Source organism: Prionailurus bengalensis, chromosome A1, assembly GCF_016509475.1.
Source record: "Prionailurus bengalensis isolate Pbe53 chromosome A1, Fcat_Pben_1.1_paternal_pri, whole genome shotgun sequence".
Taxonomy (NCBI): domain Eukaryota; kingdom Metazoa; phylum Chordata; class Mammalia; order Carnivora; family Felidae; genus Prionailurus; species Prionailurus bengalensis.
Window position 1 is genome coordinate 237,058,586 of NC_057343.1, and position 27,586 is coordinate 237,086,171.

The window sequence follows — 27,586 nt, forward strand, 5'->3', positions numbered from 1 at the left end:
CCGAAACGGGCTCCAGGCTCCGAACAGTCAGCACAAAGCCCGACGCAGGGCTCGAACTCACGGACCGCGAGATCGTGACCTGAGCTGAAGTCAGACGCTTAACCGACCGACCGAGCCACCCAGGCGCCCCTCCAGGCCGTTTCTTTAAACATCCATTACAACAGATACCAAATCCGACCGTGCACGGGCTCCAGCCTCAGTTATCCCGTGACTGGATGCCCTCTGATACACGTCAGAGCCGTGAGGGGACCACAGAGTCACGAGTGACCCTATGTCCAGAGTATTAGCTCCAACTGTAGAATCGTTAGAGATTGTGGCCGTGCCTGTTCAGACGGTCTTCTGTAGATGCCCTCTTTATGGGCTGTTATCAGGAACTTACTAGGAGGCAATTTTTTTTTTCTTTTAAGAAAGAAAGCAGTGGTAACATCATGGCAGAGTCAGTCATGACAATCGAGGACATTGCCCTACGGGTCTTCAAACCTCATCGACCCGCGATCACACGGTCACAAGGCGCTCACGACTAGACAGCTCGGGCAGGTCCATCACTTCCAGAGGAACAACAACAAAACACCCAAAATGCACAAAAAGCCACCAATCATGTAAAGAAACCAGGCCTAGGTGGGTTCCGTAGTGTGATCACAGAGGGCTTCTCGACACCTCGCATGGCGGTCCCCTGTCACCTTTGCCAGCCAGGGAGCAGAGGACTCACTCTCCAGAATGGCTCAGAGACAGCAAGTCCACGAAAGCTGGGCAACGACTCTCCCCTCCCCTGCCGTGGCCACGGAAACAGCCCGAACAATCAGACTAAGTGTGTAGCCTTAAGAGTGGCCAACGGCTATGCTGAATCACGCCCGTATGTTTTGCTGAACTGAGTGGCTGTTACTTCTAACTCAGCCTGTCTATCATTTTGAACAACTGCCATTCTCTCAACCACCAATATCCCAAAAGATAGTGGAGGCTAACCTACGTTATTTCTCCCATAACTGCCTATGCTCACAAGTACTTGTGGACTCTGATTCTAATTTTGCAGAAGTTGGTACCATCCGTAAAAACTCAGCAGAGTGGGGATTCGAGCGTCCGACTCTTGACTTCCGCTGGGGTCGCGATCCCACGCTTTGTGGGATCGAGCCCCTCCCTGGGCTCTGCTCTCTCCCTCCCTCCCTCTCTGCCCCTCCACCTGCTGGCTCACTCTCTCGCTCTCTCCGTCCCTCAAAATAAATAAATAAACTTAAAAAAAAAAAAGACTCAGCAGAGTGGAGTCAGGGTTCAGTGTGGCCTTCACAGACTTGGAAGATGTTTGTATGCTTTTAACAACAGGTTTATGCCCAAAGAGTTTCTCGAATAGATGATTTACAACTTACTAAAAAAGGGCAAGGAAACTGAACCTTAGATCATAGAGAATGGGGACCAACCGACTACCTCAAACATTACGTAATCCGGTGATCTCCGTGATACGTGCCGACTCGTTTACCCCTGGCATTTTCACCATAACTCATACGCATAAAATGACGACTGCTGAGGACTGAGATGTGTCTCCCCCACCCCCCACCCTCGGCGAATGTGCTCGTATACCGACCACCACTCCCCTGCATGCCGAGCCTCTCGGGCCTGGTCTCTACGCGAACATTCAAACTCCACATGCCAAGCTCTGTGTAAAGGTTAGATACTCCTTGCATGTGATTAAAATACAGGTAAGAGCTTGAACACAGTAGATGATCAGTAAACAAGAACTCCATGCCCTGGCTCGGATCACAGACCTGATAATTAACGGGACAACTCCCAGGCCCGAGGAGTTATCGGAGTTCAGGTTGCCACCCCCTTCCCCGCCCCCCCCCCCCGCAAAATCCAGCAAATTGAAAAGTTTCTAAGAGGAGAGGGTTTTTTGAAATCACTATACGTGAGCACGTACGTGTGCGTGTTTCTGACAAGTTATGTTTTCTTCACAAAGGAAATCTTACAAGGTTTTTTAAAAATGCTTCTTCGGTTTATTTTGAGTGAGAGAGAGAGAGAGCGTGTGCGTAAGCAGGGGAGGCACAGAGAGAGGGGACAGAGAGAATCCCGAGCAGGCTCTGAGCTGTCAGTGCAGATCCCAACGTGGGGCTTGAACACATGAACCCTGAGACCATGACCTGAGCCGAAGATAAAGAGTCAGACTCTTAACTGACTGAGCCACTCAGGTGCCCCCAAAGAAATTTTAAAAAGAGAATGTCCCAGGACCGATTCTCTCGGTTATTTCCAGGCGAGACATTCATTTCTCTTGGTCAACCAGCAGGAGCTCTTATCACGGTGCTCCTGAAGTTGTCACTCCTCCACGCACATCTTTGGGTCAAGCATGTCATTAAAAGGAAACGATGCTGTCAGAAACCCTGCTGTCATGGCCACAAGAAATGCTTGGGGCTCAACAGCTGTGAACTGGGCTGAATTAAGGGGGCCATGACATGAAGTTTCTGTAGCCTTCCTTGATTCATCTTGGACTGAAAAAATGCTTCAAACATACATATGTTCCATGTCTCTCTGTCTGTGTCTCTTTCCGGTCTTTTACTGAGGAATCATATGATCCCGTGAGCTGATAACCACTGGAGCTGCAACAGACACATAAGCCCTATAGAATTCTCTGGAAGAATCACAGCTCTCTGAGTGAGGTTGTGCCGAACTGCGGGCTGTCCCCACGCAGGCACCGAGCGATTAAAAGTCGGGTTTTGCACGTCTAAGTTCTTGTACTGCCAAGATCCCGTGCTGCCCAACCAGTCACACTGCAAGGATATAGACATCCCTGGGCGGAGGCAGGGGTGCTGGGTGGAAAGCCCGTCTGGGATCTAGTGGGCATGGCTCCGAATCCAGGCTCGGACCCTTGTTAGACCGCAGCTTTGGGCAGGTAACATAATCTGTCTGATCCTCAGACTCCTCTTCCACAAAACAGGAATGAAAACTCTTCTCAAAATGTTCATATAATGAAATGCAGGCGTAATGCACGTGGTGAATCTGTGTGCAAAAGTCCCTGGCATACAGTAGGTGCTCAGCATATGTTCCCCGTTTATAATGGCTCCGTTTTCGTATATTTACTTAAAACCATGCAACCGCATCCCGGACACATACTTTAACATACGTGTTCCGACGGCAAAGCGGATTTCGCCATACGTTGGCCTCATAACAACCAAACACGGACTGTAGGCTATGAGCAGGCCTTTTCAGGATGACGACACATCGGTCCCAGGGCACACACAAATCAGAACTGCAGGTTCAGATTTTCCCCCCAAGCTCCGGTTTAGGAGTTGGAGAGGAGCGATGGGTAGGGTGGGAGAAAAAAAAAAAGTGGGAGACACCACTTTCCCATGAAACCATCACAGCCCCCCCGCCCCGTCCGGTTACCAGGAACAGAGGACCCACCACGCGCAAAGAGCCACCATAACTAAGGCAGGTCAAACCCAAGGAGGTGTTTGCTTTTCCCACGAGAGGAAAAATACTACGAGAGTCTACCCTCTGGCAAGAGCTGAACATTTGGGCTGTCCGGAGGTTATTAACATGAAAACACAGTGGAAGGAACACGTGGATGAAACATGGATTATGGCACCATGGGGGTTTGGTAATTTGGCACATCACAGAAGGAATTCTGCAACCAACATCCAACTGAATATGAAGGCAACGGCACAGAACGCCCCTACGTCTCCGTGTTCTCCCAAATACAAGAGTAAACTGTCGGTCATGCCTGTGGACTCTACAAGTTGACCCCCACGTGCCCTGGGTCTCCAACCGCCGTGTCACGGCCCCTCCACTCCCACAGCAGAACCCCCAGGCCACACCTTCGACAAAGGGCGGACAAAAGGGCTGCAGCCAGAGAAAGGAAAGTTGGTTGGGGCTGACTTTGAAACCAAGATCAAACGAAAACGACCTCTTGGAAGTCTCTAAATCGAATCCATTTCAGAGTGCACGGGCAGACGGCGAAATCTGAACTGTGAATAATTGCCAGATCAGAGGATTAATTTGCAAGGGATACAACAGAACGTGATACCATCTCAAACGTAACTAATACGCTTGGCCCTCCTGGGTTGATATGGACATTGCATTGAACAGACACTCCTTATATCATTGTACGCATGACGCATTTTTTGTACCAGAATACATATATAACAATGTATGTGATTCACTGGTTTATATGTAACTGAAGACTGCCACCCCCCCATTTTTTTTTTATTTAAAAACAATTTTTTTAACGTTTCTTCATTTTTGAGAGACAGAGCATGAGTAGGGGAGGGGCAGAGAGAGGGGGACGCAGAATCTGAAGCAGGCTCCAGGCTCCGAGCTGTCAGCAGAGCCCGACGCGGGGCTCGAACTCACGGACCGCGAGATCATGACCTGAGCCGAAGTCGGACGCTCAACCAACTGAGCCACCCAGGCGCCCCTGCCACCCCCAAAATTTAATTTTAGGTTATGGGCCTTGAGACATTTTTACATTTAAATTGCAATCTGCGAGACTGTCAAATTATTCTTCCTAACACACTTCACATTGTGAGACATAAGTGCCCAAATCCGTCCACACCCTGTGCGTCCCGTCGTACATCTAGAGGCACAGACGTCCCTGGGACGCTGCACCTTTCTAGCGAGGCAGAAAGCTGGGCTTGCCAGTTTTTAGCCCCGGCTGCACATCTGGAGACTCCATCCCGAGGTGAAGCCGGGGGTTTGTTTCCATTTTTAAAGTGAAATAAATGTAAGGGCTCTCATTAGTCCAGGTAAATGTAAACTTTGGCCCGACCCAGCTTGTATTTACAACTCAAATTCAGGGGCACCTGAGTGGCTCAGCTGGGAAACGTCAGACTCTTGATCTCGGCTCAGGTCTTGAGCTCAGGGTCACGAATTCAAGCCCTACAACGGGCTCCACGCTGGGCATAGAGCCTACTTGAAAAAAGACCCCAAATTCAGACAAAACTGTTGTCCCGTAAAGTCCCCGTGCCTACTACAGCCTGGGGTTCCCACTCTTCTTTAGACGGGGGCCCATTTCACATACGTGGGCATCAGCTATCTTCTAAAAACCTCATAAACCAACTGGCTCTGGTGACGCATGTCTCGCCCTCTTTTCAGAGGGTTCCCAACAGGGAACTTGAACGCGGATGGGGAGAGTCAGCTCAATTTTATTAGAACGAGTAAGCCCATACGCTGCTCCCCGGTGCACAACATACTGGACGACTGGGGGCAGAGCTGGGAATTACGATTGACGGTAGACCCCAAAAAGGTTTTAAGGGGTGAACATAATCCCGTTACGTATCAAAGCGATATGAGAAACTCAGAATGACGATGCCGACTGGTGAAGGAAAGGCTACTCCTCCCCGGGAACGCACAGCGTGTTCCGTCTCTGCGTGTGGCACGCACGGTCACGTGGCCCAGCGCTTCTGTGCTGAAGCATTCCCTATTTACCCTCCCAGATCGTGCACACGTACTTGCACACTTCCACTGGACACAGCGCTTGTGCTATAAAATAGCCTCGCTTCTCCTCTGGCTGATCGTGCTGCAACCATCACTCCTAGTTTGATTACCTAATGATGGCCTGCAAAGGGCATACTCAAAACTCCCCCAGCTTCAGTGAGAAGCCCTGCAAGTAAAACAAAATTTATGGCCCCGGTGGCTGCGGCAGGGGGACCACAGAGTCAACATGGGAGCGATTCGGGCACTTTCCTCGCTTACGATCCCTTAGGAAGCACAAAGCAACCTCCCAGGTGCCGAGAATGGAGAACTTAACCCGCGTGGGCACAAAGCAAGGCTTCCCCAAACTGCAAAAATGACACTCTTGCGTTTTCAAGCGTTCGCTCAAAGGATCGGTCTTTTTCTCATTGCGGGGGCTTTCAATAAATCACCCACCCAGAAGGTTCCAGTGTGAATACGATAGATCCTAATTCCACCCCCACCTCAACTGTGGGGCTTCTCTGAAGGTCAGTGTCACCTCCTGGTTCCCTCACTTGACGCGAGCCTGTTGGCACTTGGGCAGTTCGCTTCTCATTAGGTTTGTGCCCACATTTCGCAGTTACACGGGGGAGACTGAGGGGGGCGAGGGCTCAGCTCCTACTGGGCGCTAAGTTCTGTGCTGCGGGCTCTCGGCATACGCTGCCTCGCTCCATCCTCCCGCCAGCCGGTGACATCAGGGTTATTTACAAATTAAGGAAACGGGAAGAGCCAAGTACAGAGCCATTGGGCTAGGAAATGAGAGAAACTCCCTGTGAACAGCCCCGTGTGACTCCAATGGCTACGTTTTCTCATTATGTTTCCCTTTCTGTTGTCTCAAGTAGTCATTTGATTCTGTTTCTTGTGTATATGTCCATCTAAACAGAGAACTTTCCTTGCATGGAGAATGTAGACAGTGCATGGTTTTCTGTTCATTTGTTTCCCAGGATAACGACCACAGTCCTTCGATTGTAGGGGCTCCAATGCTTGTTGACTACCTTGGTTCTGGATTTTGATTTACAAAGTGCTTAATATTTATCTCAGCTAACTTAACAGAGTAGAAATGGAATTTTTTTTTTCTTATTTTATGGTGAGTGCCAGCTTTTCGTCCCTGAAAGTGCACTGCATCACTCTTTGTGAAGGATTCAAGGTGGGTTAAGAATACCCTTCTTCAGGGGCGCCTGGGTGACTCAGTCAGTTGAGCAGCCGACTTCAGCTCAGGTCATGATCTCGCAGTCTGTGGGTTCCAGCCCCGCATCGGGCTCTGTGCTGGCAGCTTGGAGCCTGGAGTCTGCTTCTGATTCTGTGTCTCCCTCTCTCTCTCTGCCCACCCCACCCCCACTTGCTCTCTCTCTCTCTCTCTCTCAAAAATAATAAACATTAAAAAAATTAAAAAAAGAAAAGAATACCCTTCTTCAGAAATCCTTGTGCGCAACAGGCAACCCCCTCGTCATAAACTTAATAGCTAAAGAAGACATCCGTCCAAGACGCAGAGACACAATTTCGTCTCTATGCTCATGCAATAAGGTATAAGAAGCTAAGAGGTGGGCAAATCCACTTAGCTCTTTGAATGGTACTTTATACAAGTTATATCATATCCCATGAGCCAAGTATATTGCAGTGTTTCTTACTTAAAATTTGTTTAGAGATTCTCTTAGGAACTGTCTCCAGCATAGATGGAACTCGTATCTAACACGAGGACTTTTCATCCATCCATCCATCCATCCATCCATCCATCCATCCATTTAACTATCTGTCTGTCCATCCACCCACCCATCCACCCCCCTATCCATCCATCCAATTGCTCACATGGGCCAGGAACACTGCTGGGTGCTGGCAGTCCTGAAAGGATTCCCAACAGCCATGAACTTAAATGTGGCTCATCACAGCTAAGGGTCAGCACCTGCTTTTTCACCATTCATACAACGTACTCATATGGAAATATAAATTATGATAGAATGAAATGACCTTAAGAGCGTCATCAAGGCAAATATTTTTTTTTTCACAGACGTTGCATACTGGATGAAGTCACCAAATGCTTCAACTGCATTTCATTTTACATGTTTTGCTCCAAATTTCTAATGGTTGAAGATACAATTATTCAATGACAAAAAACTGGGATGACTGGATATATCACGTCATTGCCTGTTTAAGTTTTCTATTATTTTAGTACAATTTTTAAACTAAAGGCAACCAAACATCTTAGCATCACTGTAAATCTGGTAACAGCATGTGGAGATCTCTCTCTCTCTCTCTATATATATATCTATATATAGATATATATATAGATATATATACACACACACATATGTAAATAAATATAATACATACATATATATATATATTTATTTATTTTTATCCTAGTTTAATTTTTGCTTTAAAACTGGTAACTTCATTTTTTAAATAAAGAGAGAGAGAATGTGTATGCACAAGCAGGGGAGGCACAGAGAGAGCGGGAGGGAGAGAATCCAAAGCAGGCTCCACACTGTCAGTGCAGAGCCCAATGCAGGGCTCAAACTCATAAATCATGAGATCATGACCTAGGTCAAGATCCAGAGTTGGATGCTTGGGGCGCCTGGGTGGCTCAGTGGGTTAAACATCCGGCTTCAGCTCAGGTCATGATCCCACGCTTCATGGGTTGGAGCCCGCGTCGGATTCTGTGCTGACAGCCCAGAGCCTGGAGCCTGCTTTGGATTCTGTGTCTCCCTCTCTCTCTGCCTCTCCACTGCTTGCACTCTGTCTCTCTGTCTCCAAAAAAAAAAAAAAAGTTGGACGCTTAGCGCGCTAAGCCACCCAGGCGCCCCGGAAACTGGTAACTTTTTACATATAATGACAGCATATACCTTATTGGGTATGTCCCTTTATTATCAATTGACCAAAAGGAAACATAGGAATACTGCCTACATTTCTCTAGCCTGTAAATTTGCAAATGAGATATTTTTATTTCGTTTTCCTGTAATTTCTCAGAAATTATAGAAAAGATAATATGAAACGAACACTGCTTTCACTATTTTAAAACACTGAATTTACTCGATTGAATGTCTGTAAAACACATGCTGTTTTTCCTTTAAAAAATCAGTAAAACAACTTCTTCAAGTAGTGAGATACATGTGCAATAAGATGACTGCCGTCCTCAGACAAAGGAATCAAAATCAGCAAAAGTGACACATGCCTGGCACGAGCGGGGAACGGAGCGTGGTCACGCCAGCAACAGCGGAGTTCTGAGACTCCAGGAACCTGAGACCAGGGTCGGGGCTCCCGACGCCCCCTGTTGTCCGAAGTGAGCAAGGGCGGGCCTCGCCTTGTTACAGTCTGGCCTCGGGCCCGTGGACGATGACGCCCCAATCTCTCCTTCGGGAGGGATTTACACGGACATGGACGCTGCAAGAACATACGAGGCCCTGAGCGCCAACTTGTTCCCATATAATAAGGCCCGAAATACGACTTTCAAGCCTACTGAAGACGCGGCTGCCTCTCCCACCAGGCAAACACCGCAAGAGATCTGATTTGAACCCGATGAGCGGATAGGGAAGGAATGGGTGCGTGCACTGGGTCCAGCGTCCCCAGCCCCACCCGGGAATATTCCAGCTCTCAGGCCTGCTGAGTTCTGGTCCTTACGGTCGGTCCAGTCTTTCCGTAGACAGGGCTGCGGTGTCCCTGCTGTTTCGGCTTTGGGGTCTCCGTGTCTTCCCGCCTCCGGACCAGTGTCTGTGCGATGATTTCCGCAAAGCGCCAGGACCATTTTGCCACCAAAAAAAATCACTCACTCATCGAATCCAGTTTTGAGGGCTTTACTGTATCTCAGACACTATTGACAGCGCTGAGGATAAACCAGGCAGAAGTCAGACACGAACCCCTGCTACCCTCTCAACATTTAGCATAGTGGCCAGCTTGCTTACCGTGAAGACATCATCCTTAGCTCCCAGCTCCCCCTTTAAACTGTGCTGTGTGGTGCTGACGCCAGAACTCTGCAAATCCCACTTCTGCTCTGCCACCTGCTCACTCTTCATCGCTGTCACAGCCCATTCGGTGAGGGGTTGGGCAGACTGAAGAACGTGGAAGAACTTGTTCCTTCCTGTCTGTCCCCTGTGGACTTCCTGTCTGCCCCTTGTGGACTTCCTGTCTGCCCCCTGCGGACTTCCTGTCTTCCCCCTGCGGACTTCCTGTCTTCCCCCTGCAGACTTCCTGTCTGCCCCCTGCGGACTTCCTGTCTGCCCCCTGTGGACTTCCTGTCTTCCCCCTGCGGACTTCCTGTCTGCCCCCTGCGGACTTCCTCTCCGCCCCCTGCGGACTTCCTGTCTGCTTCCTGTTCCTGTCAGCGTTGCTCCACCTGGCAGTGACAGTCTGTTCTAGTTTAGGGTTTACCTGAAGAACCAGCAACATGCCCCCTCAGAGTCCAGCACCAGCTGGCCAGCGCCTCCTGCTTGGGGGTCTGAGCCTCCCTGAGGCATCTGAACTGTGATAACCACAACTCCTTCACTGGGTTCCCTCAGCCGCAGGGGCGGTACCTGTTAACTGCATTTTCCATCTTGCAAAGCTTTAGTATTCTCTTTTTAATGTTTCAGCTAATACCTTCATGCTCGGCATTAATTCTCTCTTACCAAGTTGTGCGGTTTCCAGGTCCTAACTGGACCATGACTGATACAGGTAACAATAAAGACCAAGAAAAAGACAGCAGGGAAGAGGCTGGGAAGTAGGTTTGGAGGGGGAAGAGTGGGCGATTTTAGATGTGTGGGTCAGGGAAAGTGACATTTAAGAAGAAAACAGCCATCCTGCTCTGCTTGAACCTCAGGCAATCAGGAGCCTGCTTTAAAAGGCACGGTTTCCTCCGGTCCCTTCTTCTAATCTCTAGACTGGGCTGGACGTTCTCTTGAATAGCCACTGCCTAACAAGCAGGCTTCAGGGATTCTTGTCCTTCAGAGAATCCCAGACTTGGATCATCCCCCAGAGGAAATGACCGCGGGGTCACATTCCTGCTCCCCCAAAGAGACCCATTTGGCTGTCTCAGGCCAATCTTGCCCGTGAAGAACATGCTGGTCACACTGGTCGTAGAGATGAGCACCTGATGATGATCCTTCCAGCAAATATTCTACCGACCATGATGAGTCCCTCTGAGCGTCGTCCTTGGTGGTGGCCGGAGAAGCATCTGCCTTCTAACAAGGGACACTGGGAATACCCCACCCCAACCGGAAGGGAAGCTGGCCGTCTCTCCTCTCCCCACTGCTACCTGGCCCAGATCCCCAGACCGAAGACACATTTATTTTATTTTTAGAATCTCTGGCTCATATTCCAACACTTAAACGCTTTCTGTTGGTTCCTCGGTATATGAAAAAGTAATAGCATCCAGTGTGTTCGGTGAACACACCCCTGGACAGAGAATCTGAAGGCGCACATCCAACACCTGTCTAAACTCGGCTGGCTCTGCGATATCGGCCGCGTCACCGCACCGCACTGAAGCTCAGGTTCGTCATCTGAGAAATAAGGGAAGTGGAAGAAACCTCTAGGTTTTGTCATTACATTTCTCTAGGCACGTCATGTCTGTTCACAGAAAAATCGCTGGCCACCTCAAGCATAAAAGATCATCTTACAAACCGGTAACCTGGATCTATTTTTGGTGATGAACCCCATTCATGTCTGTCAATTTCAAAATTCTTAACTACATTCACTCTTAAGGAATCGGCAGAAACAGAATTATCCGGCATGCTCTTTGGTTCCCCACACCCATGTTTACATTTCCTAACAGCTACCAACTTTGGCCTTACTTCCTCTAAAAAAAGTACATTCTCCACAACGTTATTACATGCCTCCCAAGCCTGACATATTCTCAACCTGGTCGTGCCACCACTGGCCTTCTCAGACTACGGCACAACTCTTAAAAACTCATATTGTCTCTTCTGACCGGCTCTGTTGTTGTTTCTTCCCTCCACTCCCGCTTTATTTTACTGGCTCCAGAACATTTCTCAAAGTCAGTTAAAAGTCTGGCAATATTTCAGACAGTTTCCGAGGATTTATTGGGTGCGACAGGAAAACTCTCCATGACTAGGATTTCCAGAGAATCCCCGGAGTCTGAGGTTGGGAATAAAACCTAGGACCGCTCCGACCAGCGCACCGAGTAAGTCTCCAACCAAGTGAAGGAATTTTTCTTTCTTTTAATGTTTATTTACTTTGGGGGGGGGGGGGAGACCAAGCATGAGCCGGGGAGTGGCAGAGAGAGAGGGAGACAGAGGACCCCAAGCAGGCTCTACACCGACAGCAGAGAGCCCAAAGCGGGACTCAAACTCATGAACCCTGAGATCATGACCTGAGCCAAAGTCGGATGCTTAACCAACCGGGCCACCCAGGCACCACCACCCCCACCCCCACCCCCACCATGTGAAGGAATTCTTAAGCACACTGGGAACTGTGGGATTTACCGGTTTTCCAACATTGCCAGAAACAAGAGAATACTTAGATTTTAGGAGAAGGGGTATGTATCCTATGCATTAAAAGCTTTAACAAACACAATGATTTACATAAGAAGGGCTAAATTTCACACAGATTTTGTGCCAAAGGCAGTGGACAGACTTGTTTTTTTTGGGGGGGGGGGGGTGGTGAGGTAGAGCTAAGGTGACAATCTAAGTACAGAACTTGCATGAAATACTTTAAGAAAAGCTAATCCCATCATATGCCACAAAATCCTTATCTACAGAAGCCTCATTAACAGTATTGACTAATGAGAGTTTTTAAACATTGTTTTGTTAGAAGCCTTACCGAATAAATCCTTTCTGAATAAACTATATGCCCCAACAGAAAATTTAGGGTGTTCAGCACTCATGGAAAGAAATCAGATGACACGAATTTTAAAATGAATTGTATAGTTATTTATACCTCAAAACAGAAGTTGGGTAAATATAATATTTTTTTCTGTAAATGTGAAATACGATCACTCAGGGGCACCTGGGTGGCTCAGTCGGTTGAGCGTCTGACTTCGGCTCAGGTCACGATCTCACGCTTTGTGGGTTCAAGCCCCGCGTCGGGCTCTGTGCTGACAGCTCGGAGCCCGGAGCCTGCTTCAGATTCTGTGTCTCCCTCTCTCTCTGCCCCTCCCCCACCCACACCCTGTCTCTCTCTGTCCTGGCGATCCCAGGAAGCAAGAGTGCACTATTGTCTGAAGAGCTGGCTCTCAAGTCAGGCTTCCTGGATGCCAAGCCCACTCTTTTAAGAATGACCATGGGAGTCGTCTGTAACAGGGGGACAGTAGAGTGGCCTTGGGCAATGATCTGTAAAATGGGTCGATGACAGCACCTAGTGGAGACTGACTTCCAGAACGGAAGGTGGGGCAGATCTGCTCTCCAGTGAAACGATCATTTAACTGCTAGAAATTACACACACACACACACACACACACACACACACACACACACACGAACCATTAAAAGTCTCTGTAAATTGTCCTCAGGGCTTCAAACGGGGAGACACATCTACGGACTCTAATTTCATAAATCGTGGAAAGAATGGTGAAAATTTGGTGGCTTCTGGGCCGTGGGCCAGTCACAGCCTCACCCTGCCCCCGGTCGGTGGGACAGAGCTCCCAAGAGGACAAGGGCCTCCCGTCCCCCCGACTCCCATTCTAGAGCTACACTTCCAGGTAAGCGGCCTGCTTACCAGGCCTCCTGCCCCTCTGCTCCCCCTACCACAACATTTGTGCTCCGGGCAGGCGCAGCCACGAGAACCGATCTGCCTTCTACAAGCGGCCACAACTCTCAGGACAGAAGCTCCCCTCCGGACTCGGCAGGCTGAGGATAAGGGAACCCTGGCCGTCCCCATACCAGCTCATCTGCAAGGTACAGCTGCAGGCCGGGAAGCAGACAGAGGGGACTGGGTGCCCACAGCCTCACCCGGAGCCCCACTCATAGGGCAGGGGTGCCTGGCACTCGGGGAGAAGCAGACACTGCCGGCCCCCGTTCCACGCAGGGGCACATGTGTCCTCCCCAGGAGGAGCGGCAGCTTTAAGAAGGGGGGCTCACCTCAAGGGGCTCATTTTTCTTTTTTCTTTTTTTTTTTTTATCACTACCACTCTGGAGCGCAAATTGCTTCACAGTCTTATTTGATTAAAGAGCAGTTTTGCAAGAGCTTGTCTGGAACCCTCCAAAGGAGCTCTACGTTAGTCGAGTCAGACGCCGAGCAATTTATGCCCCAGGGCGTCGTAAAACACGAACACACACACACACACACACCCCAACAGCAACACAATCCGCTAGCAGTTAGCGCAGGTGAGCGGGTGGGGTGCCACCAACCGGCCACGGAGCAGCACGCCGGGCTCTCTGGAAGACGGCGCACGAGCTCCAGGTGGCACTCGCGAGAAGCGACATCGGAGGCTGCACGGAACCAGTCCTGCCAAGTCACGAAACCGACAGGAGGAAGAGAAACAGCAGCAGGAAGCCTTGGACGGCAGACCGTGGGTAGGGTCCAGGGTCGCCACCCTTCTCTGCGAGGCTCGGTTTTTGCAGAAAACGATGAGACATGCAAAGAAGCAGAAAAGCGTGGCCCCGAACGTGAAAAGAGACAGGCACGGAAACTGCTTTGAGGGGTCCCCGATGCTGGGCTTAGGAGACCCGTGCTTCAAAGCAACTGTTGTAAACACGTTCACGGAACCAAAGGGCACGACGTCTGAAGAATTAACGCAAGGCTTGGCGACAAAGATGTAAAATACGGACTAAGAGAAATTATTAAAATAACCAAATGGGAATTCTTTGGTTTAAAAAGTACAATATCCCAGGGATGCCTGCGTGGCTCATTCAGTTAGGCGTCTCACTCCAGATTTAGGCTCAGGGCATGATCCCAGGGTCGTGGGAGGGAGCCCCACATCGGGCTCTGCATATCCTGAGCGTGGAGCCTGCTTAGGATTCTCTCTCTCTTCCTCCCTCTTTCTCTTTCTCCCTCGCACTCACATTCTCTCTCTCTCTCTTTCAAAAAACCAAAACCAAAAACACTACGGTATCACAAAGGAAACTTTACTATAGAAACTGAGTAGTGGATTTGAACTGCCAGCAGAGAATCAGTGCATTTGAAGACAGATCGATAAAGATTGTGCAAGATGAAGGGCTCAGAAGAAAAAGCAAATGAAGGAAAATTAATGGGGCCTCAGAGAAATGCAGTACACCATGGAACACACCAACATACGCATAATGGGAGCCCCAAAAGGTGAGGACAAAGATGGCCGCACGCGCACACATCGCAGTAAAAATGTAGAAAGACAAAGACCGAAAGAAAATCAGGAGGGGCGCCTGGGTGGCTCAGTCGGTTGAGCATCCGACTTCGGCTCAGGTCACGATCTCGTGGCTTATGGGTTCGAGCCCCGCATCGGGCTCTGTGCTGACAGCTCAGAACCTGCCTAGAGCCTGCTTCTGATTCTGTGTCTCCTTCTCTCTCTCCCTCTCTCTCTCCCCTTCTGTCTCTCTCTCTCTCAAAAATAAATAAACATTAAGAAATTTAAAAAAGAGAAAATCGGGAAATAGCCACAAAATAAAACAATAAAACTGCGATGAAATAAACAGCAGACTTCTTCTTGAGAAACAACAGGGGGCGAGAGGCAGGATGACATCTTCAAAGCGCCGGAAGGAAAAACACAGTAACTAAGCCGTAACAAGAATAACAACAACCAAGACTGTCAACCAATGCTCTCTATCCAGCCGCTCGACGCCACGGTGGGATACCCCATGGTCATCAAGAGAGCTATAATCGAGAAGATGGACACGTGGGGGCCAGAATGTGGAGAAATCAGAAACCTCATACGATGCTAGGGGGATGCAAGGTGGGAGAGCTACTGTGGAAAACAGTTTGGAATTTCCTCAAAAATGTTAAACGCAGGATTCCCATAGGACGCGGCAGTTACGCTCCTAGGTATAAACCCAAGAGAAAAGAAACGTACGGCCACACCAGAATCAGGACACGGATAGCAGTGTTATTCACAATTGCAGAAAGAGCAGAGACAATAATATCCATCAACTGCCGAGGGGATAAAAAATGTGGCATATGTGTACACGGGATTATTATTTAGCCATAAAAATAACGCACGGGGGCGCCTGGGTGGCTCGGGCGGTTAAGTGTCCGACACTTGGTTCAGCTCAGGTCACGATCTCATGGTTTGTGAATTGAAGCCCCGCGTCCGGCTCCTTGCGGACAGCGTGGAGCCTGCTTGGGATTCTCTCTCCCCCTCTCTCGGCCCCTCCCTGCTCGTGCTTTCTCTTTCAAAATAAGTAAACGTTTAAAAAGATAATGAGGTTCTGATGCAGGTTACAACATGGACGAAACGTGAACACATTATGCTAAGGAAAAGAAGCCGGTCACAAAAGACCATATGATGTATGCTTCCCTCTCCAGGAAATCGCCAGATGAGGTAAAGAAATCTATAGAGACTGAGTGTAAGATTTGTGGGCCCAGGACTGATGGGGCCTGGGGAAACGGGAACTGTCAGGGGTTTCCTTCTGAGGGGATGCAGAGTCTCAGATTGGGTGGTAGTGATCTGGAAACCTACTACAAACCCCTGAATTACACATTTCCAAGGGGGGGAAACGATGTGTAAACTACATGTCGATAAAGCCGTTTTTTAAAAAAAAATCGTACTGGGGTGCCTGGGTGGCTGAGTCAGATAATCATCCGACTCTTGATTTCAGCTCAGGTCACGATCTCACAGTTCTGGAGATAGAGCCCCACGTGGGGCTCTGTGCCGACAGCGCAGAGCCTGCTTGGGATTCGCTCTCTCCCTCTCTCTCTGTGCCCCTGCCCCGCTTCTGCTCCCTCTGTCTCTCGCAAAATAAATAAACTTAAAAAAAAACAAAACAAACAGTACCTATGTTAGTGTGGTCATTGGGCTACGTGAGATAACAACAGTGAGGCTATTAGCCAAGCATCCGGCACAAAATCCACAGTAAGTTAGCCCGGGTTCTTCCGCTCTCGTCCTGGCCATGGCTGTTTCCCGCGCGCACTAGTGCAGTCATTCTTGAAAGGCACCTGCTGTGCCCACACATTTACACACCCATGCTGGTCACCACAACAGATCTGTGATGTCAGTTAGGTAGGGACACGGCAATTACACACACTGCCTTTTTTTACAAATAACCTTCAGGCGCCTGGAGGGCTCAGTCAGCCGAGCGTCCGACTCCTGATTTCGGCTCAGGTCACGATCTCACGGTGTATGAGATCGAGCCCTCCGCCTGGCTCTGTGCTGACAGTGCGGAGCCTGCTTGGGATTCTTTCTCCTCATCTCTCTGCTCCTCCCCCACACGTGCGCTCGCTCTCTCTCAAAAGAAATAAATAAGCACTTAAAAATAAAATACAATAACCTGATGCAGTGAGATGAGAAATATTTTGAGTCAAGACGCTTGGTGGAAGTGCCGGGACAACTTTAAAGGTCTTTTTAGGGTTTACAGATGGGGCAGCGGAGAACTCCATGATGGTGAACGATGTTAGGAATCTTCCCCGGGGCAGCCTGTGACTCCTCCATCGGGCATCACGCCCAAATCTCCTATGAAGATTCGGCTTGGACAAACTACTCCAGGAACCTAGGCTGAATCTGCCACCTCCCAGACGCACCCTCTCCGCATCTCCTGGCGCCTGTATTTTCCCTCCCGTCATCACTGCGGTGACATCACCTGTGTCCTGGCTCTCCCATCAGACAACCGGCCACTCGTGCCCGGCTCTGGAAGGCTCCAGCGCCGCCCCGTTCTGAAGCTCATTCGCGTCTCCCAAGATCCTTGGGAAAACAGTCATTTTAGTCTTGCAAGAACAGTTGCTTACTATAAATAGGACCACACCATCAGCTACTCACTTTGACAGTGTTCCTCAGACCCGTTTACCAAACAACGACAGCCAAGGGCTCCCCCACTCAAACTCCGAGAACCTGGGGACAAAACTGCTTATCGGTTTGCAAACTGCACCGTCTCACAATTGTCAACCAAGTTCTCCAGTTGAAGACGTTAAACTCTTAGTTAAGCGATATAGTTTAACTTCAAGGTAACAGTCCCACGCTGTAGGGAGAACCAGGAGAACAGAGTATGGGTGATTTCTCCACCACCAGGGATCTTGTTTGCATCATGCTCTCCACTAGAGTCTGCAAAGGGGTGTGAGGGACAACGGGCAAACAAAAGAGAATTCTACAGGCAGCTGCCTGCCACTCAATAGGTGGGTCAACCAGAAACACTGGGGGAAAAAAAAAAAAGCTTAACTGAGATCTACCTGGAACTTTAATTAGATCCTCCCCCCCACCCCTAATAAAAGAAGCCCTCATCTAATGTAACACCATTTTTCTTCATACCTTAAGAGATCTGAATGAGAGATGGGGTAGCCATCCATCAGGAAAGAAATAACGGACTTGGCACCCAGTTGAGGGACGTTCCCATTCAATATTCTTTCTTATCTGGCTAACGACAGAGGACTTCGTATCCTCCCTTTTTCTTCTTTAAAATGCCTTTGATTTGTCATATGGCAAATGCCCCTGCCCCTCACACTCATAAGTCTAGTCGAGGTCATGTTTGTAATGATCCTCTACAGACAAAATATCAGCGAAGCTGGATTTAATGGGTTTGGAAGATGAACGGTGAAGGCATACAGATTCCTATTCCAGTGACCGAAATATTAAATTCCAGTGTTCGTTATCCAGAGGAGTCTTACTTAAGTCTGCACCCCTGCCGGGGTCATGGGAAGCACCTCGCCCAAGCTCCGCAAACAAATCCAAGGATATGAGTTCTGAAGGCACGGCGTGCCTCCCTTCCACACAGATGGCTTCCATTCCAGGTCTGAGCTTTCGTTAAAAAAGCCAAGGAGGAGATCTCTTCCTTTAATGCATTATATGAAGAGTTCTAGCCCTTTAATTAAGGGAGATCTGTTTTTCTTGGGAGAACATGGAAGAAATCACCCACACCGTCTTCAATCATAAAAACTATGCCAAATAACCGCCAAATCCTTGGCAAATCCCGGCTGTGATCACTCTCAAACCAGAAGCCCTTCACAAATTAGGGTAGACACGGGATCAACCCATTTCCCATTCCCCTGAAAAGCAAGTGTTAATATTGTTTGGCAATTTTTAACGGGATTTAGCATTTGCACATGTGTAGAATTTGAAGGGATTCAAATACTTGGGCATCCGATACTCGCACTCCCATACACAAAATCCTTCTAAGATGCAGAGTCTGAATTCCCTCTTTCCAAAGGGAGAAAGAAGCTTAAGACAGATGTAAAACATTTTCTGGAAATGTAATAAATGTTCAAAATGTGGTCAAGACCTTAAAACGTGACCACACATCTTCACTCAGCTACCTAAGACGCATCTCACTCATCTGTGTCTGACAGATTAATGTACTCAAGACTCCAAGTATCTACTAAGCGTTTCTTGCTTTAAAATATGGAAATATTTCAAGAAAGTTAAATGACGAGGCATTAAGATTTTGGCTTGGATCAGCCTGAGGGATGCCGGTATCTTCTCAACTTGGCTGGATGCTCCTTAATGAGGGGACCAGCAAAGGGGACCCCCAGAGGCATTTAAGTGATGTTCGATGTCTAAGTCCGATAGAGTAAAACCTTGGCTTGTGAGCAGAATTCGTTCCAGAAACGTGCTTGTAATCCAAAGCTCTCATACATCCAAGAGAATTTTCCCCATAAGAAATAATGGAAGCTCAGATGACTCCACAACCCAGAAAACATTCATATAAAGTGATTATAATCCTGTAACATAATACAAAATATTAAATAAAATACAAAATATAAAGAAAAATAAGCAAATTAACCTGCACTTACCTTTGAAAACCTTCGTGGCCGGTGTGAGGGAGACAAGAGACGGGGGGGGGTGGTTATTGTGTCGGACGACATTCACCATCACTAACGGAATCACTGCTGTCTATCGGCTCAGTAGAATCTTTTTCTGTTCCTGTGACTTTAACAAGGAACCTATCTAATGACCTGGAATGGAGCAAAGCATTCCTAAGCTCACTGTTGTCTGGAAAAGCAAAGGACTGTCCATAGGTGCTCTGAAGTGACAAAAAATCCACCACTGCCAGTTGGGGGCACCTTCCAACGTTGTGAAAAATCACCAACGTCTGCCACACATCATGGCCGGAGACTGAGCATCCGCGCATGGGAAATGATCACCCACAATCCCTCAGAGAGACAGAGACAGAGACAGAGAAGAACCATTGGCTCAGTTGTGACCATGTGACATCTGGCATCCCATACCACTCATATTGTGAAACGTTGCTCATTTATCAAATGGAAATTTCTTGGGGCACCTGGGTGGCTCAGTCAGTTAAGGGTCGACGTCAGCTCAGGTCATGATCTCACGGTCCGTGAGTTCGAGCCCCGCATCGGGCTCTGTGCCGACAACTCAGAGCCCGGAGCCCGCTTCTGAGTCTGTGTCTCCCTCTCCCTCTGCCCCTCCTCCGCTCGCGCTCTGTCTCTTAAAGATGAATACGGGTTTAAAAAGTAATTAGAATTTATGAGAAACGCTTGCTCGTCTTGCGGAATACTCCCGGAACGAGCTGCTCGCCATCCGAGTCTCTACCGTGCTAAGAAGATGGGGAACATGCCCAGAGAATCATCAGTCCAGTGAGACCTGCGCTTCCCGGCCACGGCTTCGTCACATTTGGAATTACCACCCTAACCTGTAAGCATGCGATCCTGGACAGAACGACATGAGTAAAGGGCTTTCAAGCAGCCAATCAAATAATCAACCCGGTCCACCAGGGGACTCGTGTTGGTCTTTGCAGAATGAAGACATTTCTCCAGAATGGGCCACAGCCAAATGGGCCCAAGGCGACAGCATCGCGCCTCGGAGACAGCGCTCCTTGGCAACGTTCTCCTGCTTTCACAGATCAGCGAGATCTGCCCTGCGATGACGGAGGAGTCAGCTAGACGACCTCAAGGGACATCTCATCGCCCTCCCCCTTCACACACGCCACTGTCCCCGTCACCTCACTGGCGGCGGCGGGTACTCACCAAACCTTTGCACGTTGAAAGGGCCACCGAGGAATTTTTGTGGGATCGTAAGGAGCCTTGATAAAAACAGAAATCCTCGGGCGGGAAGGCGTGCACAGACTTGGTGCCTCCCTTCCCCAGCGTCTGCACCATAAATCCAGGAGCCACCAGGTTGGATGCTTTCAGCTCCATGTGGAAGTCATGCCTGAAGCCCTTCAGCCGAAGGTGAAGAGATTCAACCCCGAGCTGGGCCAGCGCCCTCTTCCTCCTCTGAGGGTGCGTGATTTCATGCGACACGTAGTCTCCGTTGCGGTCAACCTCATAGGGGGACACCAGCTCGTATTCTGAAAGACAAAGACGGGGCTTGGCTGAGTAATTTCAGAATTCTAAAAAGAACCTGGGAGTCAGTCTTAGAATGTAATTTATTGCCAGACGACACTCCCTCCGGGTAAAACACGACGGAGGAAATTTGCAGCGTCCAGCCAACCTCAGATCTCCGCCGTGGGAAGCAAACAATCAGAGTTAGAAGGGAAAGCCTTCAAAGTAGCCAGTAGGGAAGTCACTGGTGCCCCATCACGGGCTAGTCCCAGTACGGCAAAATCTATGACACTTCAAAGGCAAAACAGATTACAGACCCAGGAAATTCAAAAACGGGACATGTGGGGTTCCATTTCATAAATTTCACCTTACACTCATGATGATATGTAATCGTTTATGGTTCTAAATATTCTTTGGGTCACACTTTTTGTTTTTTTACAACCATCTCCATTGAGCTGACGAATTTTAGCTTCAGAAAAGAGTTATTAAAAAGGCACATCTGATGGGCATTCCTTGCTGCTTAATATTTTAGTATTTTCTTGTTAAATCGAGGAATCCCGTAAACCCTACGCAGACATATTCCGGGTTTCTAGATGCTAACATTGGGAAATGCTCCTATGTGGTTGCTCCCACGGAAAGGCGTGGTGGACCCTCTCGTTGGCCTGAGTTCTTGGCCAACCACCAGAGTCCACAGCCCAGGGTCTTTCCAGACACTCACCACAATCCTCTGCCCACTCTGATTCACAGGACTCGAGCCTAAAACACGTCCGGACAATTTTTGGAAAAGTCCGGAAACCCCCGAGGGGCTGTCAGATCTCAGGGCCCCCTCACAGGTCTGCCGGGTTTCAGTCACCGACGACCCCCCAGTTTTGCCTTCTCTGTACATCTGAGTCAGTTTCCCCGCTGTGGGATGCACAGAAGGAAGGTTCCAAGCTCCCTTCATTACCAGCATGTGCTGTCAGGAGACTGCTGTGATGGATGCTCGAGAAGTGGGGCCCTCTTCTGCCCTGGCAGGAGTTGGACATGTTTCTTGGAGTCGTAAGATACAATAAAACAGAATCCCACAGAAATGGCACTTGGTCAGAAGCAAGGGGTAATTGGGTAATTATTGTTTCTAGAAAAGTGAGGTTTTGTTCTCAACCGATGTCTTTCTACACAGGTGCCTGATCGTGTGTCCCTGTGCCATCCGGCAGGCAAGAGAAAGTTACTCTGGAAGGAGCAGGCAGCCAGTGACCGTTTGTGGGTTTGGAGAGGGCAAAGGAGGCCACGGACGGGAAGGCCCTGCCTGGAGCCCCCCATGCTGAAGCCTGGGGCTAGGTGAGCGTCCAGGGCCAGGCAGCCAGCCCCATCAAGTGGCGGGTTAACCAAAGTCTGGACAATGGCCTCTGTGTCTCCAGGGATGCGGTCTCCTCCAGTCAAGACCTTTTTTTTTTTAAGTTTATTTATTTATCTCGAGAGAGCAAGAACAGCAGGGGAGGGGCAGAGAGAGAGGGCAACAGAAGATTGGAATCAGGATCTCTGCTGACAGGAGACAGCCCGACGCAGGGCTCAAACCCCCGGACCTTGAGATCATGACCTGGGCCAAAGCTGGGACACTTAACCGAGTGAGCCACCCAGGCGCCCCGCCGGTCAAGAGCTTTGACAGGCGACTCTTCTGGGCCCAGTGCTAGGCCCACAGGCTTGGCCCTGCCACGCAGGTGAGAACGGGTGCCCTGAGGGTAAGTGGGGAGCTGGGCCGCACGCAGCAGGGTCTGGCGGACGACTTGAGCCAACCGTCAACATCGACGTCAAGGCAGGGCATGTGTGTCCCACGGGGCAAAACACCCTGGGAGACAATAAAACAAATCTGGTTGAACCGCAGGCAAGGACAGGAGAAAGGGGGAAACAGGTCAGGGACTGGCCGGTGTATGCGACGGCGGCCGATCCGGGGTGGCTCCGAGGGGCAGAGCGCAAAGCCCCACCCCACCTGCCTCTTGCCCAGCTTTCCGGGCCGAGGGGAGAGGCCGGTGCCAAGCAGCGGTGTGGCCTGGCACTCTTCCCCCTGCCTCCCGGGGCTCTCAGGGAGCCCTCCCCACCTCACCCCAGCCTATGTGCATCCCAACAGAGGCCGGGAACACTAGCTAATCAGCACAACTACTGCGCGTAAAAGATGATTACCACTTTCAAAACATCAAACTGCTTCCAGATGCCATCAGCCCTGTTCTTCTGACCTTTGTTTTGGAAGTCACGTAACATGCATCCTGTATCTGGAGGGGACACTGGATATCTACGCTCAAAATAGCATCACTGATAAGCCTCTTTTACATAAACACGTCCAGGGTCCTGTTGACAAGTGCAGGACCTCCAGCTATCTGAGGGGAAAACACGAACGGCCTGGTGGAGGGCATCTGCCAGTTCCCGTGGGGTAATACCCCCACCGTGGCTGATTTCCACGTGACGTCACTCAACACGGAGCGTGGAAAGATGCACCCCCGGACCTGCACCTGTACCTACGCACATCTCCCCACACAGATACGACTGATGTAAATAACCTCGAGAGCACAGGTAACAGTAAAACCTAGTAAAGCAATTATAAGGGAGGAGCGTTGAGTCTTTTCATTTTGTCTTTAATAGGACTTATTTCACGGTAACTATATCTTAATTTTATTGGAAAAAGTTTAGTGTTTATTTTTATTTTTGAGACAGAGAGGGGCAGAGCATGAGTGGGGGAGGGGCAGAGGGAGACGGAGACACAGAATACGAAGGAGGTTCCAGGCTCCGAGCGGTCAGCCCAGAGCCCGACACGGGGCTCGAACCCACGAACCGCGAGATCGTGACCTGAGCCGAAGTCAGACGCTTAGCCGACTGAGCCCCCCCGGGCGCCCCATATACTTTAATTTTCAATGACCAGCTCGGCAAAATTTCACAGAAAGTGACAATCCGCTCTGGAGGGCTGGTACCTGTTGGCCTCAGGACACCAGCTGTGCCAACAGCAAAGCCACTCTTTGGGATTTAATGACGATCGGTTCCCAAGAGGCAGGGAGAAAATGTTCGATGGAAGAAGATTTGTTTTCCCGTTCAGTCTGCTGATTCTCAGCCGGAGTGATTCCCCTCCCCCTCCCCCAGGAGACAACCGTGGGTACACGTTTCTGCTTTGTCAGGAAGGGGGAGGGGGACAGTGGCGCTCCTGGAATCTGGCCACCGAACCCAGGGATGCGGCTTCGTATTCTCCGATGCCCAGGCCGGACCTCCGCCACAAAATGTCAATACCGCCAAGGTGGGGGGGGATCCTGATTGAGCCCGAAAGCCCTGCTTACCATCAAACGTGTACTCTCGGTTACATATAAATGAACGCGGAAAAGGTCACCGCTAAAGAATTTAGTGAATGAACAGAACAAGCACAGCATCTCATCATACACGCATTACTGTCTGGAAAAAGTCAATATACAACTGCAGTAATCTGAAAAAATTAACTTCTGAGCTTAGGTTTTCAGATGATAACCCCCTCGGCTGTCGGCTGGCGATTTCAGGAAAAAAATGGGCGTGATTCCTGACATCCCGAGAATCCTTTAAATTACACCTGTGTCCCCTACACATTTGGTAAAGGAGGACAACGTCGCGTACGGCTGCTCCTGTCAGTGGTCACAACTGCCTGATTTCAAGAGGTTTTCTGACCACAGCATCAAGTCTAAGCCTGCTCCGGTTTCAAACTCAGTGCGGGAGGTGTGGACCACCTGTGAGCACGCAGGGCTGCTTGGTACCAGCGGCCGAGAGCGGATCCGAACCTTGAATCCCTACCCCAGGATTCAGTGACGTCACATCCGTAGCTTGAAAGCCACCAGAGAGCAAGTATTTACCCCTTGGGAACCAGAAAATATTACAGATCTGGGCGCCCCAGAGCCCGCTGTTAAAGATTTACAAGCACACCCCAGGTGAACCTGAAAGGCATTGCCCTGTCTCACGTTACCTGGATGTTTGAATGTAAATCGATATAATCTCCCAATGCACACACGCACACAACAGGTCGATTACGCACAATGAAACAAATTTCTAAAGAACGTCTACACCTTGCCCTGCGAGAGGAACTTACTGGAGAAGTAAAAAGCTAAGGAATCTGTGATGGTCTCAGCTCTTTACCGGGAGCCGCTATTTTTATCACAAAGGTCAATTTGTAGGCAAAGCATTAAAATCTCCTAGTAGGGAAACACCATTCTGAATCAGCCAAAACAAAACGGGTGGACTTAACGTCTGAAAATAGTTTCGTTGGGCACGGCTGCCTCGCAGAAGAGACGGGCTTCTCTTTCCTACTGCTTAACTGCTCCAGACACGGAGCAAAGTTTGCAATCACCGTGTGAACGACGTGTTGCTTTAAACAAACCTCACGGCCGAAAGAGGGAGTCCAAAGCCAACGTGTGTCACCGATACCTAGATAACCGAGCAGCACCCGCCAAGTGCACCCCGGCTCTCCTGTTCTGAACAGACACAGGTGACCTGCTCGGCACAGTCTTTTCCTTGCTGGTAGGAGAGCCCTCCAGTGACATGCACAACTCTCCACTTAGCTGTTTGCAACTAAAGACCTAAAACACGCAGAGGGTGGGTGTGAGGCGGGGGTGTATCCGCTAGGCTAGAACTTCACCGATGATGGCTCACACCTTCCCCCTTCTGTTTCCGAGCAAGCAAGGTATGTGGTTGTCATGGAAATGCTAGGCCTGTGACACCAGCTGATAATGCCAGGTGACTGGAGCCTCATGCCAGCCAAGCTGCCGTCCAGCTCCCGGGAGCCGGCCTCGGCCACGAGCAGCGGACGCACACTCGGGAAGGGAGTCTTTGACTTCTCCTTCTGGACGTGGTTCTCTGCCTATGATGCCCTCACCTAAAGACCACTTATTTTCTATAAATGCCGTACAGTGATCTGAAAATCTCCTGAGACTTTCATGATTTTTGGAGAACTAGAATTTTTACAGAAGTCTTCTTTTAAAAAGTGTCTCTGGAGGGACAATCAAATACAATGTGGACAATTACATCGTACGGGAAACATGAAGGAAGGCAGGGGCCAGACCAGACCAAGAAGGTGACCTTTAAATAGATAATGACCTTTCTCTAGCAATTACACAGCCCTAAGTCATTTGTAAGGATTTCCTATCACTTACATCTAGCGCCCTCTGGTGGTCCTGAAAAGTCTTCTGTTCCCAGCGTCTGTCTCACCGATGGCTTCATTTATAGACTATTCATGAACTCTCCCAGCAAGAGAGAATCCAAATAGGTAATGCGTGTGTCCAACTCCTGTCTTTACCAAAGGTTAAAAACTATATTCAAATATTTTGAGTTATTAACTGTAATCTTCTGGATTTTCTGAAAACATGTTGGGATAATCAAACCTCGTTCCTCTAAAATACTGACATTTGATATGGCAACTTATTGTTGGAAATGTTGCAAAGCACTGATATTAAACAAACGCCAAGGGATTGGGTTCAGATAAAAAGCGCCTAGAGGCCGACATCCCGCACCTGCCTTCCCCTTTAACCTAACGGAAGGCACGAGAAATTTACAAATGCAGCAGTGAAACCACAGGCTGCAAATGAACCAGACTCATGGCTTAAGGCGCAGCATTGCTTAGGAGGTCGCAAACGCTAATTACCCTTCCCGGCACTGTATTTCAATTATGTCCCAACCCTTGAAGACCATCCACTTTCACCCTGACAAGAGTACTGGGCAAAAATGGCTTTCTTTTGTCTCCTGCCGTTTAGTCAAGGGCACACAGAAAGCCTTCAATCTAAACAGCCAGAGGAGGACCAGGAGGGGGTGAGGCGTGGAGAAAGGAGTCCCCTGCGCTTTATAATTTCCTGGATGCCTCAATTAGAAATACCTTTAGATTACTCCTTGCTTTTGTAAATTTTCTTATTAAATGCGCATTCCTTCTTTTGTTGCTATTGCTTATGGCAATTACGCTGGTAAGCGCTACTGTTCCACAAGGGAATCCAATATAAATATTGGTGAAAGTCGACTCCCAGGTGCTCGCTCACAAGGCGAGAAAGCGCGGCTCATACTATGCGTGAGTTTGGAGACTAAGGAGCATTCGCAGCGCCTGGCAAACCAGCAACACCGGCAGCTATTTGGTGAGGACTGGGACCCTCCTTCCCCGCAGACTTACCGCCCTGTGCCATCCAGGCCGGCCACTCCGCGGACCCGGGAGGTCGCCGGCCGCTCGGGCTCCCCGGCGAGGCCGCTGCGGGTCCCACGGAGCAAGCAGGTGCCTGCTGGAAAAGAGCCGCGACACCTCGGTGAGACCCGGGCCGCGCGAGGGAATCCGCGGGCACCCGCCCCCCAACCTCCGGGGACTCACCTGCACAGCCACCTGCGCCAGGAGCAGCGCACAGAGCGCCGCGCGCCCGGGGCCCCGCATGGCCGCCCCGTCCCCGGCGCCCCGCGCCCGCCGTCCGCGCTGCGCCCCCGCGGGGAGAGCGCGCGGCTCCATCCAGGGGCGCTCGGAGGGGCCCCCAGCCGGGCGGCTGCAAGTGGGCACCGCGGAGCCGAGGCGCGCAGGAGCCTCCCCGCCGCGACTCCGCCGCCCGCGCGGGGTTATCACTGCGGCTCCGCGCGGCGCGGGGGGGCGGGGAGGGCGGTGGGGCACCAGCGCGCACCGTGGGAGAGCCGCGGGAGGAGGCGGGCCGCGGAGGGGAGGTGGAGAGGACCGGCGAGGGGAGGGGAGCGGGGAGCAGGAGGGGCTGGCCGGAGCGGCGGGGTGGGGAGCCGGAGGGGAGACAGGAGGGGGAGGGCAGAGGCCGGAGGAAGCGGGCGGCGGGGCGGGGCGGACGGGAGGAGGGCCGGGAGGATCCCCGCGCTCCCAGCCCGATTCGGCGCCTCGCCCGCCTCCCCGTGTGCGCGCGGGCGGAGAGGTGGCTCGGGGGCTCCG

General features: G+C 50.2%; 1 protein-coding gene across 1 annotated transcript in view; it reads right to left on the bottom strand.

The window, feature by feature from the left end:
• The window catches only part of ADAMTS16 (ADAM metallopeptidase with thrombospondin type 1 motif 16), a 160,419-nt gene extending 133,172 nt beyond the window's left edge, over window positions 1–27,247 (bottom strand). The window contains exons 1-3 of the mRNA XM_043601460.1: window positions 27,017–27,247; window positions 26,825–26,930; window positions 20,398–20,720 (exon numbers count right to left, since the gene is read on the bottom strand). Of these exons, the coding sequence (XP_043457395.1) occupies window positions 20,398–20,720; window positions 26,825–26,930; window positions 27,017–27,148 (561 nt within the window). The 5' untranslated portion in view covers window positions 27,149–27,247. The remainder of the gene's footprint in view (window positions 1–20,397; window positions 20,721–26,824; window positions 26,931–27,016) is intronic.
• Between the last annotated feature and the right edge of the window lie 339 nt (window positions 27,248–27,586).